This window comes from Rhinatrema bivittatum, chromosome 3, assembly GCF_901001135.1.
Source record: "Rhinatrema bivittatum chromosome 3, aRhiBiv1.1, whole genome shotgun sequence".
In the NCBI taxonomy this organism is placed as follows: Eukaryota; Metazoa; Chordata; class Amphibia; order Gymnophiona; family Rhinatrematidae; genus Rhinatrema; species Rhinatrema bivittatum.
In genome coordinates this window covers 370,209,124-370,236,223 of record NC_042617.1, presented here as the reverse complement: position 1 = coordinate 370,236,223, position 27,100 = coordinate 370,209,124, and the positions used below count along the sequence as shown (strand labels likewise).

At 45.4% G+C, this 27,100-nt stretch overlaps 1 protein-coding gene across 4 annotated transcripts in view; it reads left to right on the top strand.

Moving 5' to 3' along the window:
- DOP1A (DOP1 leucine zipper like protein A) overlaps nt 1-27,100 on the top strand; it is a 237,564-nt gene that overhangs the window by 124,217 nt on the left and 86,247 nt on the right. For all 4 annotated transcript variants that reach the window (XM_029595531.1, XM_029595532.1, XM_029595530.1 and 1 more), the window contains 2 exons: nt 1,617-2,241; nt 16,590-16,864. In XM_029595531.1, coding sequence (XP_029451391.1) covers nt 1,617-2,241; nt 16,590-16,864 — 900 coding nt within the window. The remainder of the gene's footprint in view (nt 1-1,616; nt 2,242-16,589; nt 16,865-27,100) is intronic.

Below are 27,100 nucleotides of genomic sequence, written 5' to 3'. Positions count from 1 at the left end.
ATGCACAGGAGGTAGACCTCTTTCAATGGAAATGAGACTCTGGAATGAGAAGGCATGGGATAAGGGTAAAAGGAGGTAGGTGCAGAAGTAATCTAAGGAAATATTTCTTTATGGAGAGTGTAGTGGTTGCATGTAACAGCCTTCCAGTGAAGACCAGAACAGTATCTGAATTCGGAAAAGCACAGGGGATTGCAGAGCTGAACAGTTGATGTGGATGGGCAGACTGGATAAACTATATAGTCTTTTTCTGAAAGCATATTTCTATATTTCTGTGTTTCTGTTCATTCATCATAAATGGGGGGGAGGGATTTCTATAGCTCCCCAGGAGTGAAGCCATGAAATAATTATGTAGTTTTATTATAAGTTTATTATTTATTATACCACATTTCTGTAAAAATCAAAGTGGTTTACATCAAAACAAGTCATATAACCCTTGATAAATAACATACATTATTACATCAAATAATCCTATATAATATTTAAATTGTGCAGTAAAATAAAATGTAGATGTCTTCATCTTCATGTGGAAATGGAATTTTTTTCCCTTAGGGATTCAGTAATCTCCTAATGTGATGACATCAGGATTTGATTGTAAAGTCTTAGGGTTCCATTGTAATGATGTCATAAGCTACTGTGAATGCAGCTGATGCCATTATATTGGTCACATCTGGGGTCTTCCTTCATTACTTTCTAATTCCAGAGCAGTGCCTTATATTCTTCAAAAGAAATACAACACTCTAATTTTATAGCTGATGTTTCCGAGTTAAGATTTTTAGCTTATCATGGATATTTGCATAATCTGGAGCAAGAGTATGCTAGCTTTGTTAGATCCCTGTAAGGTTGATGACACAGCATCATCATCACTATTAACCATCACATTCTGTGTACATCCAACTGCGATTTACAAAGCACCAAATGAAACATTTACAATAATCAGCTATACTAAGAAAATCAATTATCAATTAAAAATTGATGCACAGTAAACAATAAGACAGCAACTCTACCCATCATCCATCCCTTTACCGCCTACATCTAATGAGGAGGTTAGGGAACGCACCTTGGATTACTAGCTTTAAGAAAACAGCCAAGATTGAAGCAGACTACATCAATTTCCACCAACCTAAGTGTGGGTTAGGAGAAGCTTCCGGCTTATCATAGGGCCATGCGGTTACAGAGTGGGCAGCAGAAACTTGCAGCAGGGTTTCACTGTGTGAATGACCAGGTAGTGGGAATGATTGTGTGAGTGCCATGAAATCCAAGCACCTGGTGAGGAGCATGAGGGAGCAATTCAGAGACCAGTATTGGGTAAAGCCAGAAGTCCAGGCAAATGTGGCAGCAATCCAGTGGCTAGTGGTGACCATAAAAACAGATTTGGCCATCAGCGCTAATCAATAGAGGGCCAAATAACAACCAAACATCAGAGGGTTTGCTGCTGCATGCTAGCCGCATTTCAACTTATTTCTGACCTTATATAGATCTCCACATTACCATGGCTGGATTACACTCATGTAATGTGAGAAACCAAAGGTAGAAAGGGGAAGTACATGGTGTCCTAGAGTTTTTAGTAAATTAAGTTTTTTTTCACATTTTACTGTCCTTTTTCTTGCTTTATCCAGGTGTCGTCTGTTGTGCTCGAAAGCCCCGTGGATGTATTTGAAGATGGTGAGAATCCCCCAAGCAGTCGCTCTTCAGAGAGTGGGTTTACAGAGTTCGTACAGTACCAGGCAGAAGGAGTGGATGATATTGACAGGGTACCGAGCGGGGGTCAGGGAGCGGCTGGCTTGCCTCTGGGCAGCACTTCCTCGGAAACTGAGACAGCATCCACTGTGGGATCCGAGGAAACAGTTGTACATCCCCCTTCCATTGCCCCCCAGGGGGCAGCCATCCGGAGTGGCAAGGCAGCCCAGAAGACGGCCATGCAGTGCTGCTTGGGGTATTTCCAACAGTTTTTAACTAGACTTATCACTCTCTATATCATTCCAAGTAATTCCACGTCTCAGAACTTGGCAGCAGAGCTCGGGCCAGACCTCAGTGGAAATCAGGGAGAGGCTCCAAAATGGGATGTAGATCCCCAAGGAGATCCTGAAGGACAGAAAGCAAATAAACTGGCATCCCCAAAGGAATACCTTCCTGCCTTTATTGCTGCTTGTCAGCTGTTCCTCGAGTGCTCAAGTTTTCCAGTGTACATTGCAGATGGGAGCCACACATTGGAACTGCAGGCAGAAAAATCTGAGGCTGCTGGTAAGTATCCACCTCTTCCCCATTTTTCTATTTTTCCCCCCCCCTCCTGAGGGGTAGAGTGTGACATTTTCTGGGTCTCTACTTAGATAGAATATAGCACATGAAAAATCCTCCACTCAAACATTTCATTGTTGTTGTGATCTGGAAATGGAAGCATTAAGCAGTGGTAGTAGTGATATTAAGTTCCCATTTTGTGTCTGAACTATCCCAGGGAATGTCTCAGATGCGTTGGAGAAATCGGGGCAGTATGTAGCATAGAGTTTCAGTAAATGTCTGGTTCCAGCTGTAAAATTCTGGAGAGTGGCAGGAAGTTGTGCTCTTTTGAGCTGGAGGAGCAGAGAAGTTGCAAAGCAGGCTTCTCGCTAGTTAGCATTACTGGCATTATCCTTCATAAGACACTGACAAATGGATCACCAAATGGGAATGCTTGGAAGATGTGCTAAAATATTTTTGCAGACGCATAAGCGGGACCCGTAGTTTTTGTCTTCGTTTTTATCTTTGACCCTTTTTTGTCTTTGTCGTCCAGTTGTATGCATAGAGGACAATTTTCCAAAATAGAGGTAAAAACCTATTTACTCAAGTAGACTGCTAGTTTTGAATATTTCCGCTCCCCCAGCTAAGTGCAGTTAAAGTTTGAAAATTGTCCCCATGGTTATACCGTTTCTTATGCACTTAAAAGTATCTTACCTTCCCCGGTGTCTGAAGGCTCAGCCTGGGTGTATTAGAACCAACAGTTTCCAGCTGCATTTCCTATTACCATCAGCGCACTTGACGGCTATGATGCGGCATGCTCTGACTTTTAAATAACTGTGCACTGACACATGTAGTGCTCTGCACTTTTTACAACTCTGACAGCAGTGGTATGGCTGCACTGGGGTAACCTGCATGGTTAAAAACCCAAACTTCAGTGAGCATGGGGAGGCGCTGGATGTTTTCGATATTGGCGCTGCCGGATTTGGTGGCTGTATGGATTATTAGAAAGCTTGGTGCTAAGGCATGGCGGGAGACCTGGTGTAAGATTAAGTGTTGGTCTTGTGAGAATCAACGAGGAAGATTAATTAGGCCTGAAATGGCTTACCCGTGGAAGTGATAAAGGCCATTCTGGGCATGCTGGGGGCTCATATGGAGGACAGCGGTAGGAAAGGGTTTGAAATTTCAGGTGAAAGACGTTGGGGGTGGGTTGCCTCATATGGAGGTTATGTCTTCTCAAGCTTCAGGTTGCAAACGTTCCAGTTTCCTTAGGGCACCGAATTATCAGAGTCAGACAGCATGTGCCGATGTGGGTTTAATTAAACGGTCTACAACTCTTCCTAGACATCTGTGTCATAATTATTTTAGAATATCCCTTGCCTTTTCTGACAAAAGCTATGCAAGCATCAAAGCGAGCCTGAGGGTTGACTAATTTGCAGTTTTTATCATGAACCAAAGCACTGGAGTTGACGCCCAGCCTCAAACTCCTGCCTGCTCCTGGAGTTGTCCCAGTACACTCCTAGCCTCAGGGAAGAGGAAGAAATGAGGCATGACCTTTGATACATCTAGGGGTGATTCACAGAAAGAAATATTTATCCGGCTAAGTGATGGCCGCTGGCTGCAGCTGAATATTTAAACTGCACCACTTAACCGGATAAGTTGGAATTTATCTGGCCAAGTGGCACTGAATATGGACATCATTATTTATAAAATTATTAGGATGCTTCTTTATGGGAAATCAGTAACAAGTACTAATTTTAATAACGCTACATGATTTTTCTTCCATTTTTTTAAGAGAGAAGCTTTTTCATTTTGCAGAAGACTTATATCAGTGTGGTTAGCAAAGTACTTGATGGTTTTGACAGTTTGAATCACTACTACCTAGCTCTTCTTCACCTCCCCCCCAACCTTTAACTGAATCCTAAGAGCAGTTCTGAGACCTCTATGTCCAAACTGCTTTCCACCTATAACACAGGCAGCTCCCCTTCTACCAGATATGATTAGAAGAACCCAAGCCATAGAGTGGAGATAAAACTGAAAGACCAAAACTTTTCCTACTCCGTGCCTACTTATTACCGGGATTCCGGCAGGAACAGCAAGCCAGCAAGAAATAAGGGACTCTCCTCTTACCGATGGCAGTGGGGGGCGGGGTGGGAGCTGCTATGGATTGGGGCTGGCAGGGAAGACCACGTGTGGAATGGTGGATTGGGCCTGGTTCAGCAAGCTAACCCCTCAACATCACCCTGCCACACGGAGCAACATTTTGTGCGGTAAGCAGACAGTGGAAACTTTGCTCCATGTTCCCCAGCTTTGCAAATAGGGGAATTCTCACAGGACAAGCAGGATGGTTGTCCTCACAAATGGGTGACATCGAGGATGGAGCCCACCACGGAAAACTTCTGTCAAAGTTTAACAGAACTTTGACTGGCCCCTACTGGGCATGCCCAGCAAGGCACTGACCCTGCAGCCAGCAGGGGTCTCCCTTCAGTCTTCTTTTTTCCGCGCAGCAGTTGCCACGCGGTGAAAGGAGCTCTCTAACCACGTTCCTGACAGGAATTTGGAAATTAATTTCCTAAGAAAATTTGCCCCTCAGGGGTCTCCCTTCGACAAATTTTTTAGTCATCTTTCGGAACCCGGTAAGTTTTTTGCCTTCTTCCATCGACTGCCGTCGATTTTGGCCCTTGAGGCCTGTTGGCACTTACCGATCCCCAGCCTAAATTTTGGCTTCCAGCCATGGCAACGGGGTTCCGCCGTTGTCCGGATTGTACCCGGACTATGTCCATCACAGACCCCCATAGGGTTTGTGTAATGTGTTTGGGTAGGGAGCATGATGTCCTGACTTGCACCAAATGTGCCTTAATGACACCCAAGGGTCGCAAAGCCAGGATGGAGAAGATGGGGCTCCTCTTCCATGCACCCACCCCAACGCCATCGATAGCATCGACGTCATCGGAACCGGCACCGTCGAAGTTGTACCATCATCGCCAACCCTCTGGTGACCGTCCGCCATCGATCGCTTCTCGGCCATCGACTCCCGTTCCTTCCCCGGATGGGCGAGGGGACCGGACAGAAAAGCATCGCCATCGACGGCACAAGTCTCGGCCTGTCGAGGATCCACAGCCATCGACCTCTGTTCAAGCCGAGCCACCGACAAAGAAGCCGCGAACAGACCGGACATCCTCCACGTCTTGTTCGTTGGCATCGAGGAAACCCTCACCCTCCCGGGGTGCGGGGGCCGTGATCCCACCGGTTACGGTGGTACTTCCGGCCCTGCCTCAGCCTCCCTCTCCCGTCGAGCCGGGTATGGTTACCCCTGGTCTCCGGGCAGAACTGGACCGGCTGGTCCAGGAGGCCATCGAGAAAGCGATGAAGAAATTACAACCTCCATCGGCACCGGTTCCAGTGCCGCCCCCAGCACCGACACCGGCACCGGCTTCGCCACCGAGGAGGGAACCGACCACCGAGCCGTTGATACAAGCATTAGCACCGCTACTCAGCCGTATGGAGGCGCTCATGATGGCCCTTCCATCGGTGATTCCAGTGCCATCGACAACACCACCGTCTCCGACTGGATTCTCATCGGCAGGAGAAACACCGTTTCGGATTCCCCCTTCCGGGGTGGTTCCATCGGTACCTCCTGGCATATCTCCACCGATATATCCTTCGGCTCCATCGATTCCGCGCCAGACACCGATTCCATTGGCAGCACCGAAGCCATCGATGCCATTTCTGATTCCACCTACGGCACCGATTCCACCTCTGTTTCCATCGATGCCCTCAGAACCTCAGCCAGGTCCATCAGGGCTACAAGCCCCACATGATCCCTACGATACCTGGGGTGATGATGATGATACATCTTCTGACACAGATTTGCCTTCGCCGCCATCTCCTACAGAGAGTAGAAAAAGATCTCCTCCTGAGGATCTCTCTTTTATTAATTTTGTAAAAGAGATGTCAGAAGTTGTACCTTTTCAGTTACAATCTGAAGCCGATGATAGACACCAAATGATGGAACTCCTTCAATTTCTGGATGCGCCAAAAATCATCGCTTCCATCCCTATACACCAGGTGTTTTTGGATCTGCTCAAGAAAAACTGGGAATCTCCTTCATCGGTGTCTCCAGTTAATAAGAAAGCTGACTCCACATACCTTGTCCAGTCAGCACCAGGTTTCCAAAAGCCTCAACTGGATCATCGCTCTGTTGTAGTTGAGTCTGCACAGAAGAAGGCCAAGCGTCTTAAGCCGCACTCTTCTACCCCACCTACCAGGGACAACAAATTCCTGGATAGTGTGGGACAAAAAGTGTACCATGGAGCTATGTTGATTTCACGCATAGCTTCATATCAACTCTATATGACTCAATACCACAGAGCTATCCTTAAGCAGATGCAAGACTACGCTGACACGTTGCCGGACCAGTACCAACCGCAACTTCAAGCCCTTCTTCACAAGGGATTTGAGGCAGGGAAGCACGAGATTAGGACTGCCTACGATATATTCGATGCTTCCACGAAGGTTTCAGCCACAGCCATCTCAGCTAGACGTTGGGCTTGGTTAAAGTCATCCAACCTTCGCCCAGAGGTCCAAGATCGTCTTGCTGATTTACCCTGCTTAGGCGACAATTTGTTTGGAGAACAAATTCAACAGATTGTGGCAGAGTTAAAAGACCACCATGAGACGTTGAAACAACTCTCGTCTATCCCACCTGAGGTGATCTCCAAGCAACCGCAAAAGAAGGACTCTAAAAAGTCGTTCTTTCGACCACGCCGCTACTACCCTCCGTCAACTAGGGCTCGTCCTGCACGGTCCTCTAACAGGCCTCAGACTCGTCAGCCGAGAAAGCAAAGGCCTACTGTAGCCCCACCTCCTGGGCCTGCGGCGGGCCTTTGACTTCCCTGTATTGAGCACAAGCCAACTCCCTCTTCCACACATCCCTGTGGGAGGTCGTCTGTACCACTTCTTACACCGTTGGAAACAGATCACCTCAGATCAGTGGGTGCTAGCAATTATCGCACAGGATTACCACCTCAACTTTATAACACTTCCGCCAGACTCCCCGCCCCTTCAGGCATGGAGTCTAACCAGCCATTTGACTCAATTACAACAAGAAGTATTCCTTCTTCTACAATCAAATGCTATAGAACCCGTCCCTCCTTGTCAACAAGGGAAAGGATTCTATTCCAGGTACTTCCTAATACCAAAGAAATCAGGGGGGCTTCGTCCAATTCTGGACCTTCGGGCCCTCAACAAGTATCTGCAAAAAGAAAAGTTCAAGATGGTAACCCTGGGCGCCTTGCTCCCTCTGTTGCAAAAGGGGGATTGGCTGTGCTCTCTCGACCTCAAGGACGCTTATACCCACATTGCGATAACACAATCTCATCGCAAGTATCTGCGTTTTCTGATAGGCCACGACCATTATCAATACCGGGTACTACCTTTCGGTCTGGCATCTGCTCCACGAGTCTTTACCAAGTGTCTCATAGTAGTAGCAGCATTTCTCAGGAAGGAAGGTGACCACGTCTACCCCTATCTGGACGATTGGCTCATCAGGGCCTCTACCCCTCAGTTTGCTCAATCCTCCCTAAAATTAACAATTCACACACTCCTTTCCTTAGGGTTTCTTGTCAATTACGAGAAATCCTGCTTGGTCCCATCTCAGACCTTATCCTTCATTGGGGCAGACTTGGACACCTTACAGGCAAAAGCCTACCTTCCAATTCAACGAGTCCACACTCTCATGTCCTTAGCTCGCCAGCTCCAGTCGCAACACACTGCCACGGCTCGCCAGTTCCTCATTCTCCTAGGACACATGGCATCCTCGGTTCAAGTCACTCCCATGACCCGACTAGCCATGAGAGTAACACAATGGACTCTACGACACCAATGGATTCAAGCTTTTCAGCCTCTGTCCTCCATTATCACAGTCACACAGGCGCTACGCCTATCCTTAACCTGGTGGATGACTCAGGTCAACCTCCTTCAGGGCTTACCCTTTCTTCCACCGGATCCGCAAGTAATCCTAACCACCGACGCTTCTCACATCGGTTGGGGAGCCCATGTGGACGACTTCCAAACCCAAGGGTTATGGTCCAAAGAGGAAGCCGAACACCAGATAAATTTCCTGGAACTTCGAGCAATCCGCTATGCGCTCCGAACTTTCAAAGATCATCTATTCCATCAGATAATCTTAATCCAGACGGACAACCAAGTGGCCATGTGGTACATAAACAAGCAGGGAGGCACAGGCTCCTTCCTTCTGTGTCAGGAAGCTGCGCAGATCTGGGCGGAAGCCCTCTCCCACTCCTTGTACCTCAGGGCCACTTACCTGCCGGGAGTAGACAATGTATTGGCAGACCAGCTGAGCCGTGTCTTCCAACCACACGAGTGGTCACTCGATCCTCTGGTAGCGACCACTCTGTTTCACAAGTGGGGTTCTCCCCGCATAGACCTCTTTGCGTCCCCTCAGAACCACAAAGTGGACGATTACTGCTCTCTCATTCGGAGCCAGCACTCTCGGCCGAGGGATGCATTCTCCCTCAAGTGGACAACCGGTCTGCTCTATGCATTCCCTCCACTTCCTCTTGTGTCAAAGACTCTCGTGAAGCTACGCCAGGACGGAGGAACCATGATCCTGATAGCACCTTACTGGCCACGCCAAGTATGGTTTCCAATACTCCAGGATCTCTCCATCCGCAGGCACATTCCTCTGGGAATGGACCCGCATCTTCTCACTCAAAACGACGGATGCCTCCTCCATCCCAACCTCCAAGCCTTGTCCCTGACGGCATGGATGTTGAAAGGTTAGTCCTTCAACCATTTAACCTTTCAGATTCAGTTTCTCGGGTCCTGATAGCTTCACGAAAGCCTTCCACAAGAAAGTCTTACTCATACAAATGGAAAAGGTACACATCATGGTGCACTTCTCAGTCCCTTGATCCCCTTTCCTGTCCAATCTCTAAGTTCTTGGACTATTTATGGCACCTATCAGAATCCGGTCTAAAGACCTCTTCCATTAGGATGCATGTCAGTGCGGTAGCCGCCTTCCATAAAGGTATAGAGGGTGTCCCTATTTCAGTACAACCCCTGGTGACACGCTTTCTTAAAGGCTTGCTCCATCTGAAGCCACCCTTACGTCCTCCGGCCCCATCTTGGGACCTTAATCTGGTTCTTGGTCGTCTTATGAAACCTCCTTTCGAACCTCTGCACTCCTGTGAATTGAAGTATCTCACATGGAAAGTATTATTCCTGTTGGCTATTACTTCAGCTCGCAGGGTTAGTGAGTTACAGGCCTTAGTCACCTATCCGCCTTACACTAAACTCCTGCAGGACAGGGCGGTACTCCGCACTCACCCTAAATTTTTACCCCAGGTAGTTTCTGAATTTCATATCAATCAATCCATCATACTACCTATCTTTTTTCCCAGGCCCCATTCCAACTCTGGGGAACAGACTCTGCATACCCTAGACTGTAAACGAGCTCTAGCGTTTTATCTAGACCGTACAGTTGCTCACAGGAAGAGTACTCAATTGTTTGTCTCCTTCCATCCTAACAAGTTAGGACAACCTGTGGGTAAGCAGGCTCTTTCCTCCTGGTTGGCGGACTGCATTTCCTTCTGTTATCAGCAAGCTGGCATTCCTTTCCAAGACCGTGTCAAAGCACACTCTGTGAGGGCCATGGCGACTTCAGTAGCACACCTTCGATCGGTGCCGCTTCCTGACATCTGTAAGGCTGCAACCTGGAGTTCTCTCCATACCTTTGCAGCCCACTATTGTTTGGACAAAGCTGGAAGACAAGACTCCATCTTCGGCCAATCTGTCTTGCGTAACCTTTTTCCAACATGATGTACCAACACCCTTCCACCTTCCCAGTAGGGTGCGGATGCCCTTTCCCAAATTCCACCCCAGTTGTTGTGCCTGTTGCACATCGTTGGGTACATTTGGTGCAGGTCAGGACATCCTCAGCTCGGTACTCACCCATTTGTGAGGACAACCATCCTGCTTGTCCTGTGAGAAAGCAAATGTTGCTTACCTGATGTAACAGGTGTTCTCACAGGACAGCAGGATGTTAGTCCTCACGAAACCCGCCCGCCACCCCGCGGTGTTGGGTTCGTTTTATTTTTACTTTCTAGGCACTGCCTGTAGCTTTGAAAATCAGACTGAAGGGAGACCCCTGCTGGCTGCAGGGTCAGTGCCTTGCTGGGCATGCCCAGTAGGGGCCAGTCAAAGTTCTGTTAAACTTTGACAGAAGTTTTCCGTGGTGGGCTCCATCCTCGATGTCACCCATTTGTGAGGACTAACATCCTGCTGTCCTGTGAGAACACCTGTTACATCAGGTAAGCAACATTTGCTTAATAGTTAATGAGCCAATTATCCCCCTAGTTGTATAATAAAAAAAAAAAAGATAGTGTGTATATTTATACATATATTAATCATTTAGAATACTAAATACTGATCTCAAAGCCCTCCAAAATCTGGTTGAGCAGCTGGATATCTGATTTCATAAACACCTAGGAAGTCACCCTCACCTCCCATCAATATCTAATCACCCTCTCATCCCAACCACAGCGATATTAAATGCTTTGAACCAAAGATAAAAGCCTAATATCATCTGAATGCCTGAGTGTTTTTAAATTGTGTTGCAGGAAGTCAGAGAGATTTAGGCATTGAATTCCAGATAAATGGAACTGCACACTGAAAGGCTGCTTTTCTGGTCAAGAGCAACCTTACTTCCCTTATTGAGGTGAACCAAGTGTGCATCCTGAGCTAATCTGAGGGCACAGCAAGAAACAAATCTGGTAAAACCCTCCCTCAGATAACTTTGATTCTGATCGTATAGAGCCCTGAAAGTTAACCAGATAGATTTGAAGATGACTGTAAATTCAATAGGCAACCAATGAAGCTGTGCATCATCAGTACTATGGCATTGCCTGCTGGCATGGGCATGCACCAAGGAACGGGCAAGTTGGCCCAGATGCAGGGCAGCTGGAGAGCAGAGCAGAGCAGAACAAGGCAGGAAAGGGGCGTGCTATGGGGAGGGATTGGGCGATAGGGGCTGACCAGCCCATATCCAGCAAGCCCATTGGGCGATTTGAAGCTGTGGAGTCAGCCGTGGGGGTGGACTCAGCGCAGGGAGGGTAACACTGGGCACGGCTTGTGTGTTGTCCCTTTTGCTCCTCTTCTCTGCGCTGCTGCCTTCTCTGCAGTCCTACCCTGGTTTAGGACTGTTTTGCAAATTGCTAATAAAATTCTGCTGTTAGTAAGTAGCACATTTAAGACTAATTGGAGAAAATTATTTTTCATTCAACGCACAATTAAGCTCTGGAATTTGTTGCACAATTAAGCTCTGGAATTTGTTGCCAGAGGATGTGATTAGTGCAGTTAGTGTAACTGGGTTTAAAAAAGGTTTGGATAAGTTCTTGGAGGAGAAATCCATTAACTGCTATTAATCAAGTTTACTTAGGGAATAGCCACTGCTATTAATTGCATCAGTAGCATGGGATCTTCTTGGTGTTTGGGTAATTGCCAGGTTCTTGTGGCCTGGTTTGGCCTCTGTTGGAAACAGGATGCTGGGCTCGATGGACCCTTGGTCTGACCCAGCATGGCAATTTCTTATGTTCTTATGTTCTATTTTAACTCGGTATGGATGTGGTCACGACACCTATTGCCAGATAATACTCTGGCAGCCATAATCTCTATTCATTGGAATTTCAATGTGGTCTTTCTTTTTGTTAGCTCCAAATACAGGCTATTACAATACTCTAATCTAGATATAATAAATACCTGAATCAAAATTGCCAGAAAAGTACTCAGCTTCCAGATCATCCAGAGATGGACAAATGATGAAGACAGATGACTTGCCATACTGGGTCAGACCAAAAGTCCATCAAGCCCATCATCTTATTTCCAACAGCAGCCATCCAGGTCACAAGTACCTGGCAAGGTCCCAAGGGGTAGATAGATTTCATGTTGCTTATCCCAGGGATAAGAAATGGATTTCTGCAACTCCACCTTAATAATGGTTTATAGACTTTTCCTTTAGGAATTTGTCCAAACCTTTTTTTAAATACAGCTGCACTAATAGCTTTCACTGCATCCACTGGCAACAAATTCCAGAGCTTAATTTTCCATTCAGTTAAAAACATATTTTTTCTTATTTGTTTTAAATATATCATCTAGTAACTTCATTGTGTGTCCCCTAGTACTTTGTACTTTTTGAAAGAGTAAACAACCGATTAACTTTTACTTGTTCCATTTCACTCATTATTTTATAAACCTCTATCATATCTCCCCTCAGCCGTCTCTTCTCCAATCTAAAGAATCCTAATCTCTTTAGCCTTTCCTCATAGGGGAATCATTCCATCCCCTTTATCATTTTGACCACCCTTCTCTGTACTTTTTCTAATTCTGTGATATCTTTTTTGAGATGTGGTGACCAGAATTGCACACAATACTCAAGATGAGGTTGCACCATGGAGTGATAAAGGCATTATGATATTCTCTGTTTTATTCTCTATTCCATTCTCAATAATTAGTAGCATTCTATTTGCTTTCTTGGCTGCTGTTGCACACTGAGCAAAAGAATTAAATGTATTATCAGTGATGCCTACATCTTTTTTCCTGAATGGTGACTCCTAATGTGGAACCTTGCTTTGTGTTGCTATAATTTGGGTTACTCTTCTTTAAGTGAATCAGTTTGCTCTTGTCCACATTAAATTTCATTTTCCATTTGTATACCCAGTCTCTCAGTTTGCAAAGTCCTCTTGCAATTTCTCACAATCCTTTTGTGATTTAACAACTTTGAATAATTGTGTGATCGGCAAATCTGATCACCTCACTCGTTGTTCCCATTTCAGTATCAACTGAAGGGATGTTCTAGCTACAGCTAAGATCTGAGAGTCCACAATAAGACTGGAGTCCTCAAGGACTCCTAAGCTTTTTAATTTGGCTTTTGCAACTAGTGACACACTATCTAAAACCAAGGTGTGGCTAGGTAACTGGCGAAACCTTCCTTACCAACAGTTCCTCTGTCTTCTGTGTGTTCAGCATTAGTTTGTTATCCTGCTTCCAGAATCTCATGATTTCATGTTGTCATTGGTTGGAATATCCTGACTTCAAAGAATGTTATTAATGCTCAGAACAGCAAAGCTGTTGTCTTATCTACTTGCTGCTTTAGGACCTCAGAGATTGAGAGTCCTCAAAGCTGTGACTTGACCCCCCCCCCCCACAGCATCCATTCAAGATTCGGATAACATTATACACTGACCTCTTGCCAAATACATGGCCTTCCAGCAGTGTCCTAACCTTTTAGGACACTGCTTAGATTGAAATGCTAAAGTTGGTATAGGTACTGTTACCTGTTTTATGTTATAAATATTGCCTTTTACTGCACAGAATTTTATCATGGAATATGGGGACAATTTTCAAGGCTATGTGGACAGGTGCAAAGTCTGTGATTTCTTTTCCTCATGGATTTTGTACCATTCTCAAAGGGAGAGCACATGCTTACTTTCTGCTTGGAAAATCGGCCAAGGAAAGAGACTTGCACTTGCTTTCTGTACAGATACTTTTTCTGGCCAAAACAGCATGCTTAGTTTTGAAAATACAAATCTACACACTTTGTTGCCTCCCTTCGCTAAGCCCACCCCTGGAACACCTCTAGGACCATGCATTGTGTAACAGAGTGCTTACTTTTACTCCAAAAATCCTTTTATCCAGGGTAAATAGCCATTTACGTAGCTAAATGAGTTTTGAAAATTGCCCAAGTATTACTTTTGTGTATGAAAATTAAAGCCTTTAAAACTGCCCAGAAATAGAAGTATAATTGTCAGATTTTGATTAATATGAAAATCTTCCCAAATTATGGGATCCTTACCATCATACCTTTAGTGGTAGAAGTAGTATGGAAAACAATCCTTCATAATAATTAGAACTACCCTGAGCAATCTGTAGTCCAAATTATTACTATTGATACCAGTGGCTGAATTATGGAGAGGTGTAATATTCTTAAGTCATATTAATACAGACTTGTCAAATGGCATCCCATGAATGAAAATGCCACAGAAAACAACATTTTGCTCTTTTAAGCCGTCTAAAACCACCAAAGATTGTGGGTTGCCCAGTGCTTCGGCAGTAGGTGCTGTGCACTGTTGTGGAAAAGACCTGTGTTCAGTTTCTGGGCCAGGCATCCAGACCGGCAGGAAGGTAGCATTCACAGTGCCTGGGGGGAATGGGGAGGACAAGTACTGCCATCGTGCAGCAGTGATTGGGCTTGACTGGGCTTTGTTGGGAGGGGGGATAGAAAAATGGACAGCGGTGGAAAACCCCCTGGGTAGCTGCGAATGAAGGCAAATGGCTCTGCAGTCCAATATAGTCCAAGATAGACTGAATGGATTCACAAAGGAGCAGGGCAAAACTGCCAAATGATTAAAAAAAAAAACAAAACCTCACACAGAACAAAGATTCCAACATAAACACCACAAATTAGCATCTTAGAAAATAGGAGTCAAAGGGTTCCTCTTTAAAAAAAAAAAAAAAAAAAAAAAAAAGCAGTCCTCACAGTACCCTATAAAACATGTTCCCCAGGCTTTATGTAGTCTTTGCAGCTAGTGATAAGACGTATACTTACACTGTACTGCCAGTATCCCACAATGGGCTGGAGGAGGCAAATGGAGGCTACCAGGCAATGAAAAGGAGGGAAAGGAAGGCAGCCAGGCAGTAAGAGGGGTGATGAGTGAGGGAGAGGGAAGGGAATGAAAGGGAAGCAAGGAGAAGTAAGTGAGGGGAAGGGAGGGAGGAGTGAGAGGGAAGGAGGTAAGACAGGAAGGAACTTTAAAAAAATGTTTGAGTTTAGTTATTGATTATTCTGTTTTGTCAGCTGTTTTAAAATATTCATTTTCTTATTATGTTTTATATAATTGATATTTTATATTTCTTGATTGTATTGTTTGTTTTATGAGAAATGGCGATAGCCTTGTTTTTCCATTGTTGCACTGCATACAGAATCTGGCTTGTTGCCGTTTCCATTTCAGCTTGAGTGTTCACATTTCTTTTTATATTTTATGGTCTCTTTATTCTGTATTTGAGTGTCTGTCTGTGTTCTGCATGTGTGACTTAGGTAAGGTATTCTACTAGCATATAGTTTCTGTGTAGGGATCTATAGCAGCTTGGCTTATTCTGTTTTCCTTAATAGGAGTTTTATTGATGTTTTAGGGTTTGGTGTAATATTTGCAGAATTGGCTTTTCGTAGGTAAAGTTGTTAGTGTTAATGCTGGCAGTTAGTGATGTTTCGGTATTGGAGCTTTACTATATTGTAATTGAAATTTTATTCATGGCTTTCTGAGAGCCAAGCTCACAACCAACGCAAAATTACAATAGATTTAATACCATATGGGTTCAAGTTTCTTTTTTGCTTTTTTTTCAGGATTTTTTGGTTGACACCACAGCAGTTCATGTAAACATAATATACATGTTATTTTAAGCGCTATTTTTACCTCTGTTCTTTGAATGTCCTTTTTCGTGTAAAATCAGTTATGCATTTTTAGTTGTGTTTGCAGAGGGCCGTGGGGTGGGGGTGGAGGAGGGTGCAAGGCTATAAGGTTCACCTAAGATGTTTAATATCCTTGCATCAGCCCTGGGCTGGTGCTACACACTGACAAGGTCCATGGAAAGAAAGGGAAGACTATAATAGCGTCCAAAGCCATGCACAGGCAGAGAAAGAGGAAACAGAGTCTGCAGGAGACTGGAAAGATGGGAGGGAAGTCAGTGATATATTTCCCAAATTGTTGAATATAGTAGAGTCTGACTCTGTTAACTGTCCCGTGACAGGGAAAACACCCATCTGCCTCCCATGGTATGGAGAGCAGCCCACAGAGTTCAAGAGAGCCCTGATTTCACCTCAGACAAATCACCTGAAAAATCTCACCCTTTGGCCTACAGTCTCACTCACTGGGGTGATAAATCTCACTCTCCGGGTCAGACCTCCTTTGGCATCGCTGGATATTCTGTTAAGTGAATATTCATTTTTAGATGGCTAAGAAGAGGTATTAAGCATTTTCCCAGCAGACACAAAATGGGGAGAACTCATTTATACATAGTCCCCAATGAAAGGAGAAGCAAAATGTCATCTAAGCTAAAATTATTTAAGAGAGGAACAATCCTCAGGATTACTTAAGATGAGTAGTGGGGTCATGGTTTGTCTTTGAATACACAAGATAAATATTCAATATATTATATTACCCTGATGTCATTGAACTAAAACTTCTCTGAGTAACATTTTGGCTTTGATGGGATTTTGGCAGCTGCTGCATTCTCTGTTTGGAGAGAAATAAATGTAACATTCCTGGTGACCTTTCTCTCTGTCTCTCTCTCTGTTATGTCAGACTGTGAACAGGTGCAGCCGCCTCTGTGGCTCCAGACCCTCATGAACGCATGCAGCTCGGCCAGTGACTTCAGTGTCCAGAGTGTGGCCATTTCGCTGGTGATGGACTTGGTTGGCTTGGCGCAGTCAGTTGCGGTGGTCACTGGGGAAAACCCAAGCAGCATGGAGGCCACACAGCCTTTAAGTCCGAACCAGGGACGAGTGGCTGTGGTAATCAGGCCCCCTCTGACTGAAGGCAATCTGAAGTACATGGCAGAAAAGACAGATTTTTTCAAGGTACAGTTGAGTAATGCTTCATTCATTCATTCATTCATGCTGGTTGAGGGTTTCTTGCTAGAGCAATGGGTTTGATTGCCTTCATCAGAGAGCTGTTAATCATAGGAAAAGCTCTGAATCCCAGAGACCTTCAGTTGGACACATTTTTGCTTAACTTCTCTTTTCAGTTTTCTAAAATGTTCCTGTAAATGTCAAAATATAATAAGTATGACATGCTTTTGTAACCTCTGTTGGCCATCTAATAGTTTCTTCATATTCCCAGACATTTATAGCACTTTGGGATGCAGTTTGCCTGAATAGAACCGCATTTACTTCCTCCTTACTAATATTTCAGTTGAAGCTCAATAGCCTTCCTTATTTCTAAATCATACATTCGTATAGAGAGTGTGGTACTGGTTTTAGGAAAACATTTTATTTATTTATTTATTTATTTATTTATTTGACATTTTCTATATCTATCTTCATGACAAGATTCATATCAAACCGGTTTACATGGAACTTAGGGATTAACAACATAACCATATAACAGGAAGGCCAAAGCACAGTTACATATAACAGGGAGATTAAACTTGGGGGCTAGAGTAGCCAGGAAGTAAAAGGATAGCAAAAACTAGAGGTAGAGTACATATGTATATACTGGGGCTGGACCGAGAGTCTAGCCAATTGGGCTGAGTCTGTTTGAGATGTATGTTGATATATTGGAACTTAAGGGAAGGCTTGGCGGAAAAGCCAAGTTTTAAGTTTTTTTCGGAAGGTTAGAAGACAGGGTTCCAGTCTTAGGTCCGTCGGCAAGTTGTTCCAGATGACTGGGCCGGCTGTGGAGAATGCACGTTCTTTGGTGGAAGTTAGATGCGTGGATTTAGTTGGTGGGACTTGAAGGGTTCCTTAATATGCTTCTCTGATGGGTTTTGCAGAGGAGTAAAGTTTGAATGGGATCTGAAGGTCTAGAGGTAGTTGGTGGTGGATGGATTTGTGGGTTATGGTGAGTGTCTTGTGCAAAATTCTGTATTTTATTGGCAGCCAGTGCGGGTTTCGGAGGATGGGTGTGATATGAGCTCCCCGGTTAGTGTTGGTTAAGATTCTAGCTGCTGTGTTCTGGAGCATCTGTAGTGGTTTGGTAGCGGAGATCAGGAGCCCTAAGAAGAGAGTGTTGCAGTAGTCAGTTTTAGAGAAGAGTGTTGACTGGAGGACAGTTCTGAAGTCCTGGAAATGAAGAAGGGGTTTGAGTCTTTTCAAAACTTGAAGCTTATAGAAACAGTCCTTGGTGATGTTGTTGATTGATTTCTTTAAGTTCAAATGGTTATCAAGAATTACTCCTAAGTCTCTTACTTGAGTGGTATGGGGGTTAGGAACTGTCTGATCGGTGCTGTCTGGGTGGTCGGGGGAGAAAAGAAGGATTTCTGTTTTGGTTGCATTGAGAACCAGGTTCAGGCTGGTGAGTAGGCGGTTAATGGACTTAAGGCAATTCTCCCAGTAGTTAAGCGTTTTTGGAAGGGATTCTTTTATAGGGATCAAGATCTGAACGTCGTCTGCGTAGAGGTAGTGTATTAGGTTTAGATTTGTAAGCAGCTGACAGAGGGGCAGTAGATAGATGTTGAAGAGGGTAGGGGATAGAGAAGAGCCTTGGGGAACACCTAGAGTTGATTTAAATTTAGGGGATTCTTTGTTATTGATTCTAACCTTAAAGCTTCTGTTGTTGAGGAAGGAGTTGAACCATCTGAGGGCGTTTCCAGTTAATCCGATGTCCGAGAGGCGATTTAGAAGGATGGTGTGGTTCACGGTGTCAAATGCCGCAGAGATGTCTAAGAGGACAAGCAGGAATGACGGCCCTTTGTCTAAGCCCAAGAGGATGTGGTCTGATAGTGAGATGAGGAGGGTTTCTGTACTGGATGATTTACGGAAGCCGTACTGGGAAGGGTATAGGATTTTGTGTTCCTCCAGGTAGTCTGAGTGCTGTGTGTTCACCACTTTCTCTGTGAGTTTCGCTAGGAAAGGGAGGTTGGAAATGGGTCGGAAGTTGGAGACATAACCCTGATGTGCCCAACTTCTTCCAAAATGGAAGAACGCTGAAATCTTTGTAGGCTGCAATTCCTTTCATTACCCCAACAAGATGAATCCAAAGAGGATCTAGCTCATGAGCTCCTGAGAACCCCAGAGGTCCTCTCTTCAGATGGTTCCTGCCACATCTTGATCCCATCCAATCTCAAGAGTTCATGTTCTTCCTTATCTCTGGATCTCCCTCATTGGTCCTTTGAATCCAAACTAAGAATCACAGTTTGTTCACCATTTTTCAACTGTTAGAAGTTGAGCAGCCTGCCTTTTCCTTGCATTTTCTTTCCAGAGACTTTGTGTGCTACTGGGTCTTCTGCTTCCATAAACAATACTCTGTGATGTTGTCCATTCTTCACATATACCTTAAATTGTAGTGATGTCTAAAATTATCAGTGATCATTAATGTTCATTGGAACTGTGTCATTTAGAAGCTTATGATGGTCGGATGGAGAGCGCCTACCTTTCTTAGGATGAAACATATTTTCTAATATCAAATTAAATAAAAGAGAAAATGCCACCAGATCATCTTGGGCACCTTTTATATAACATAAGAACATAAGAAGAACATAACATGCCATACTGGGTCAGACCAAGGGTCCATCAAGCCCAGCAACCTGTTTCCAACAGTGGCCAATCCAGGCTACAAGTATCTGGCAAGTACTAAGTAGATCCCATGCTACTGATGCCAGATGATCAAGCAGAGAAGTACAGGCTTTTATGCCCGCTGACAAATCTGGTCATAAATAGGACATCACAATCCCCATATCTAGGCTATCTACCTTTTGGGAATCCAGTATAAATTGGTGGACCACCTTGACAGATTGTAAATGTGCATAGTGGTACCTAGATCAAAGAGTCACAAATGACCTGTTCAGTCATTGGGAAAAGCCAGTGGTCAAGCTGTTTATTTCAAAAGACAACCGAAAGATTGACGTTCTGCTCCATGCATCTGAGCAGCTACAGATCAGCTTCTCAAGTTTTTCTGTTAGACTGCAGCATCAGTCTGCTCTGTGTATCAACTATTTCCTTTAATTGCCATAACTGTCCATAAGGTCCTTTGGGTCAAGGTGAGGATAAAGGAAAATTGGTTCTTACCTGCTAATTTTCGTTCCTGTAGTACCAAGGATCAGTCCAGACCGCTGGGTTGTGTCTCCCTTCCAGCAGAGGGAGTCAGAGAAAAAAAACTGAAAAGGCACCCCTCTTAACCTGGTATGCCACCTGCGATCTCTCAGTATATACGATATCAAAGCAGAATAACCAATAAAGGAGAACAAATCTCCAAACATAACCAGTGGCTACAACAATACGAGTGGTAAAAGAAACAAACCGTACCGCCGCATAACATATCAATCAAGAAGATTCCTTCCTATGCTTGTAAAGAATTCTGCCGAGGTAAGAAGAAGGAAGAAAACATACAGAAAAAACGGACTCTCCACAAAAACCCAAGGGCGGGGCGTCTGGACTGATCCTTGGTACTACAGGAACGAAAATTAGCAGGTAAGAACCAATTTTCTTTTCCCTGTACATACCAGGATCAGTCCAGACCACTGGGATGTACCAGAGCTGCTCTAATTGGGGTGGGATCTGGAGAGTCCCGCACGAAGAACACTGCTGCCAAAACAGTCTGCCTCCGGTTCCCGGATGTCCACAGATTATGTTTCGCAAAAGTATGCAAGGATTTCCAAGTGGCTGCTCTACAAATCTCCTGCGGCAAGACCGACTGGCTCTCCGCCCAAGAGGCCGCTGGAGACCTGGTAGAATGCGCTTTCAAGCCTTCTGGTATGGCCCGCTCGGTTGACTGCCTTGAGATCCAATATTGGCCGGAAGGTGCCCTCCTTCTTCGGGACTACGAAATAGATGTAGTACCTGCTGGCCCTGCGCTCCTCTGGAGGGACCGGAACAATAGCCCCCAGGGATTTCAAGCGACTCAGGGTTTGCCCGACTACCTCTTGCTTGGCCAGAGAGCCGGCAGGAGAAATCGGAAAAAGATCCCTTAACGGGTGGGCAAAATCTAACTCGTAACAGTGGGTGATGATATTGAGGACCCACTGGTCTGACTTGATCCTGACCCACTCCTCGAGAAACAGGGAGAGACGACCGCCCACCACTGGAACCGGGGAGAGGGTCGGAACACCTTCATTGGGACTGCTTACCTCGGTGGCCCCTTGAGAGCCTCCCTCCCGAAATGGTCTCAGACTGTCGGGCGGGAAAAGCGGGCGGCCGCGACTGCCGAAACCTGCGCTGTCCTCGGAAATGGTAACTCGCTGCCCCAAAGGACCTGGAAGACTTAGGCTTGTCTTCTGGCAATTTATACACCTTATTCTCCCCAAGAGACTTAATAAGGGCATCAAGATCCTTCCCAAACAACAATTTTCCCTTAAAAGGAAGATTGCCCAACTGAGTTTTGGAAGAAACGTCCGTGGACCAGTTCCGGAGCCAGAGAAGCCGTCTAGCCGAAACTGCAGTGGCCATGTTGCATGAAGATGCCCACAACAGATCATATAATGCATCCGCTGTGTAAGCTACCGCGGATTCCATCCTATTCGCCTGATCTGTTTCCTCTGGCGGCAACACCTGTGATGTGAGCATTTGCTGGACCCACCCAAGGGTCACTCGCTGCATGAGGCTACTGCAGACCACCGCTCTAACACAGAGCGCTGACACCTCAAAAATGCGCTTGAGGAGGACTTCTAGCCACCTATCCTGTAAGTCCTTAAGAGCCGTTGCTCCCGAAACAGGAATGATGGTCCACTTGGTGACCGCAGTAACAGACGCATCCACCTTGGGAATCCTGAGGATATCCAAGGCTTCCTTGGGTAAAGGGTAGAGTTTGTCCATCGCCCGTCCCACCCGCAGGGTCGTGTCCGGAGATTCCCACTCCCAAGTGACCAACTGCTTAAGCATTGGGTGGAAAGGAAAAGTTTGGGGCAGGGCACGCAGCCCCGAGAGTACTGGTTTCCCCTTAACTGGCTCCGAACTGGGGACTGGTGCCTCCACTTCCAGTTCCTCCAGGACATAGGGGATCAAGGGATCCAACTGCTCCCGGTGAAACAGCCGAGAAACCCAGGGGTCGTCCCCCTCTACTGGAGCGGACTCATCAACACCCCCATCTAGGTTTTGGAGGAGAGGATCCAGAAAGATCCCAAGGGAGCAGGATCCGGAGCCCCCCCAGGGGCTGAAAGGGCATCCAGAGACGTGTCCCACCGCGCAATCTTCGCGGGAGGGGGCTGCTCATCCTGCTGATGAGCTTCCACCTCCAAAAAAGCCCTATGCAAGAGTAAAATAAATTTTGAAGAAAAAACTGACTGGCCCTTTAAGGGATCCAATAGGTGAGGGGGAGGAAGAGGGGGAGGACCGGGCTCCTTGAGGGGGCGGTCGAACGGGACTCAGACTGGGAGGAGAAATCGGAGAATCCTCTCCCCCAGTCGGCAGGCAGGGCTCCGACAAAATGGCCACCGTTCCTGCGCGCGCCGGCGACAGACCCGGACGCAATTGCCGTTCCGCGCCTCAAGGCAAAATGGGCCCAAAATCACCCCTGGACGAGCCCTCCCCCCGGGGAAGCAGCGGGCGCAAACTCCATCCCGCGAGAGGCGCAACCCCGCCTCCCCACATGCTGAGCCACGATAGCCCTCGTGGCATCCCGGGGGGAGGGGGGGGTGTGGTTTCCAAATAGTGCAGTAGGAAAGAAAAAAGAAGAACTTAAAATACCCTGCCGACTTGCGGCCTTCCGGAGCTCTGGGAACGCTGCAGCACCCGAGGAAACTCGTCTCGGGGCGCCGAGGGGAGGGGCCGGCCCACCGGTTAATCCCCCTCTAGAGATAGACGGCCCTCCGGGAACAAGACTTTTAGAGCTGCCAGCCCCTGCCTTACCTGTACCACTGCTGAGTGAGAAGCCTGGGAAAATAAAGCTGCACTGAGCTTTTTTTTTTTTTTTTTTTTTTTTTAATACAACCAACTTGCTGTAGCCAAAGGTGTTAACTAAATCATCCAGAGCCTTAGAACTCTGTAAAAAAAAAAAAAAATAAATAAAAAAAAGATGTAACTAAATTTAAAGAAATTGAAAAATCAGGACCGCAGGTTCTGTCAACCCTTCTGCTGAGAGTCAGAGAAAATACTAAGGGATCGCAGGTGGCACACCAGGTTAAGAGGGGTGCCTTTTGAGTTTTTTTTTTTTCTCTGACTCCCTCTGCTAGAAGGTAGACACAACCCAGCGGTCTGGACTGATCCTGGTACATACAGGGAATGCTCATTCCACTGGCCTAGCCACAACAAGTGTGGTATTCATATCATGTCAATCTGTCAAGTCAGAGGTACATATTCAGCCGCCCTATGGCTGTGCAAGTTATCCAGTTGTAAATAATAGACTAACTAGTGGTGTATATTTCAACAGTGCACCACTTTAGGACAGCCAACCAGAGTTAGCCAGATATGTTAACCAACTAACTCCGAATATCGGAGTTAGCCAGTTAAAGTATCCAGCTAATTCTGCTTCTCCCTGGAACGCCTCCCACCCACCCCCAGAATGCTCCCAATTTATCTGGCTAAATTCTAACTGGGTAACTATTACCTGGCTAGAATTTATTGGAATATGTGCTGAATATAGCTGGGTACACCATTTAGATATATAACTATTATGTTATCTATCTAGATGGCGTTTGGATATGGACCTCATTGTTTCCAGTTCTGTTGGGAACTGTACAGACACTCATCATACTGAAGGAAGGCAGACTTTGCCATCCAAAACTGCCATTGCTGGCTCTCATGGCATGAATGTTGAACATACAGTAGTCTCCTCCTTATTCCTTCCAAAAAAGAAGAGATTGGAGAGGAAGTGACGTCACCCTCGGGAATGGCTGCTTGACTCAGAAGCTCCTCCAACCTCACACAGAATCCCTAGATTATTACGCCATCCGACTTGCTATATATCTCTAAAACGTATAATACGGTGCTCTAGACTGCTCGGATGTCCACGCGGGGAAAACAATTTGACTTTCGAAAATATTCCTACCAAAAAGCGGAGGAGGAAAATAGGCCTCTAAGGGACGACATGATGGCGGATCAGGCAGTGTCGGAGGCCGGGTCAGAAAATCAGGATGAACCAATGACCAATGAAGACTGAGATCTTCCCACTAAATCAGAAATGAAAAGCTGGTTTTCTGAAATAAAGCAGGAAATTGCATCTAATACTCGAGATATCATGGAATCAATTGAAGAGCTCAAGGGTGAGCTCGCGGAACATGGCCGCCGCATTTTTGAACTCGAGACCCGAGTCGATGCTTCTGAGGATTACATACAACAATCGCAAGCGCAGTCCGATTTGGAGCGGATCAATGATAAGTTGGAGGACCTGGAAAACCGTTCGAGGAGACACAACTTACGGTTTCGTGGGGTCCCAGAATCTCCGGAGAATCAGGACTGCATAACAGTGGTCCGGCAGATCTGCGCAATGCTGTTTGCATCGGAATCATCCAAGGACGCTGATAATTTGGAAAATGAACTTAAAATTGACCGGGCACACAGAGTCATGGGACCTCGAGCAGGTAATAAACCCAAAGATATTCTAGCATGTTTCCATGATTATTATAAAAAAGAACAGCTGGTAAATATCGCGAGGAAGCAAGCCACGTGGCAATGGCACGGAGAAGCCATTATGATTTTCGCTGACCTCTCCCCCACCACAGTTAGAAGACGGCAGGAGATGCAGCCAGTCACAAAACTGTTGCGGGCAGAAAACATAAGGTATAGATGGTTGTACCCCTTCGGACTGAGTTTTTCCTTGAAGGGAGAAAATCACCACATCAAATCATTCGTGGAAGCATCAAACCTTCTCCATGGCGCAGGATTAACCGGTTTTGAAAAGATGCAAGCTGCGCCGAAGAGTAGTAACTGCCGGGATGACTACCCGAGATGGCAAAGGGTGCAGAAAGGAGACAAACGACTGCGACGCAATGCAGAGCCATCAGCTTCTCAACGTTCCGTGACCTGAGGGACTAACATTCAGCTATGGTTGGCTTTCTCAGAGACGCGGTATCATTTTGATATGGATGGTTATATCTTTGGTTCTTGGAAATTGACAATGCATAAGGGATAACAGATGCGATTATTTTTGTTTAAGAGTTACAGAGGGGTTGGATTGGTAACGCAGTCACGCAGGGATGCTTTCTTCCTCCCTTCAGCTTACATATTGGATGCAGTTGGCATTCCAATTTGAGGGGTGTAGGGTAAAGCGGGTGGGGGGTGGGGGATTGGGCACTGGGGACCCTTTTATAATTCTCATGTTCATATTCCACTGTACTTTTAAGAAGGTAGCTCACTCGAGTAATATGGGGAATACTAGAGCGGAGATGGCAGGACTGTCATATGTGGGCATCCCCCTGGAGTGGGGGAGTCACTACTAGTTTACTCCTTAGGACACAGATGGTACTACTGACCTTATTGTCCCTTAATGTTGGCTTAAATTCACCATATAAAAGGCATTGTTTATTTTCAGACATGCTTCAACAGGGGGCCTCTATTACTTTTATTCAAGAGACTCACCTTAAGAAACGTCATGAGTTCTTACTGAAACATCGGGCATATCCTGCACAATACTGGGCAGCCAGATCTCCCACTCATAAATACTTGGGGGTTGGAATCTTAATTTCCAAGGATGTGCTCTTTGAAGAAGTGGCCTGTTATAAAGATCCCGAAGGCAGATTTATTTATTTATTTATTTAAAGAATTTTTATATACCGGGGCACGTAAAAAAAACATCACCTCGGTTCACAGTGTAACATAACATAGCAACAAGCTTTACAATGACTATAAATATTGTTTCACAGTATAACATGACATAGTAACAAGCTTTACAATATATTTAATTCTCATTATTACCATTGGAGGGGAAACGTATACTCTCATTAACATATATGCTCCAAATTCTGGCCAGGGTGTATTTCTCTCACAGCTTGGCCAATTACTGGAACAATATGCGGAAGGACATCTTTTATTGGGGGGCGATTTTAATCTTACCCTTAATCCTTTTTTGGATAATTCCCGGGGAGCTACGATATACCCGGGGTCTGACCGTAGGATTTTCAAGTCCTTTTTGTCTCAATGGCATCTGATAGATGTTTGGAGATGTTGGAATCCCAAGGGAAAAGGTTACACCTTTTATTCTAGAGCACACCAAACTTACTCTAGGATTGATATCTTTTTAATTTCCAAAAGCTGTGTTAACCGGGTAAAAAATCCTCAGCTAGGGCCAATTACATGGTCAGATCACGGCCCTATCTCTTTTCAATTTGAGCTAAGCTTATATGATAAAGGCCTACAGTACTGGAAGCTGAATGAGAGTTTATTGGACGATGACACATTTGTGCAACAGATTCATTTGGCTATTCAGGAATACTTAGAGCATAATGATAAGAATGGGATCTCTCCGATGACGCTGTGGGACTGTCTCAAAGCAGTCTTACGAGGGAAATTTATAGCCAGAGAGGCATATTTTAAAAAAACACGATGTAAGGATAAGACAGACACTTTGAATCTATTACATAACATGGGTCTACAACACCAAAGGACTGGGGATCAAACAATACTAGATGAAATGGATAGACAGCGTTTGCACTTGGAACAGTTGGAAGCCGCACAGATAGCACACAAATTAACTCTTACTAAACAACTTTATTATGAGGGGGGAAATAAGGCGGGCAGACACTTGGCAAGAAAGCTTAAGGTTCAACAAACGCAGAACAATATAATTAAAATTAAAGATGAAAATGGTACCCTGGTTACCTCCAAAACTGCCATCAGACAGAGATTTACACGGTTTTACTCGGAACTATATGCAGCCGAGAACAATATTACCCAAGAGAGGATAGATGCCTATCTTTCCCAGTCCTCTTTGCCTCTAATCTCAGCAGCCAATCAGGAATTTCTAGACCGCAATATTTCCCCGGCCGAGATTACGTGGGCTATCAAGAACTTGAAACTTGGAAAATCCCCAGGCTTGGATGGGTTTTCAGCCAATTTTTATAAAAAGTTTAGTGGACATAAAAAGAAGAGATTACTGCATGTTCTCCTGTGGCCTGAGGGATTTGCTTCAGTATCTATTCTGCCTCTCATCCTCAGGCCTTAGTGTAACAGGGTACAAACAGCAGGTACAAACAGAAGACTTCAAGCACTTGGTTTGAGCACCACTGC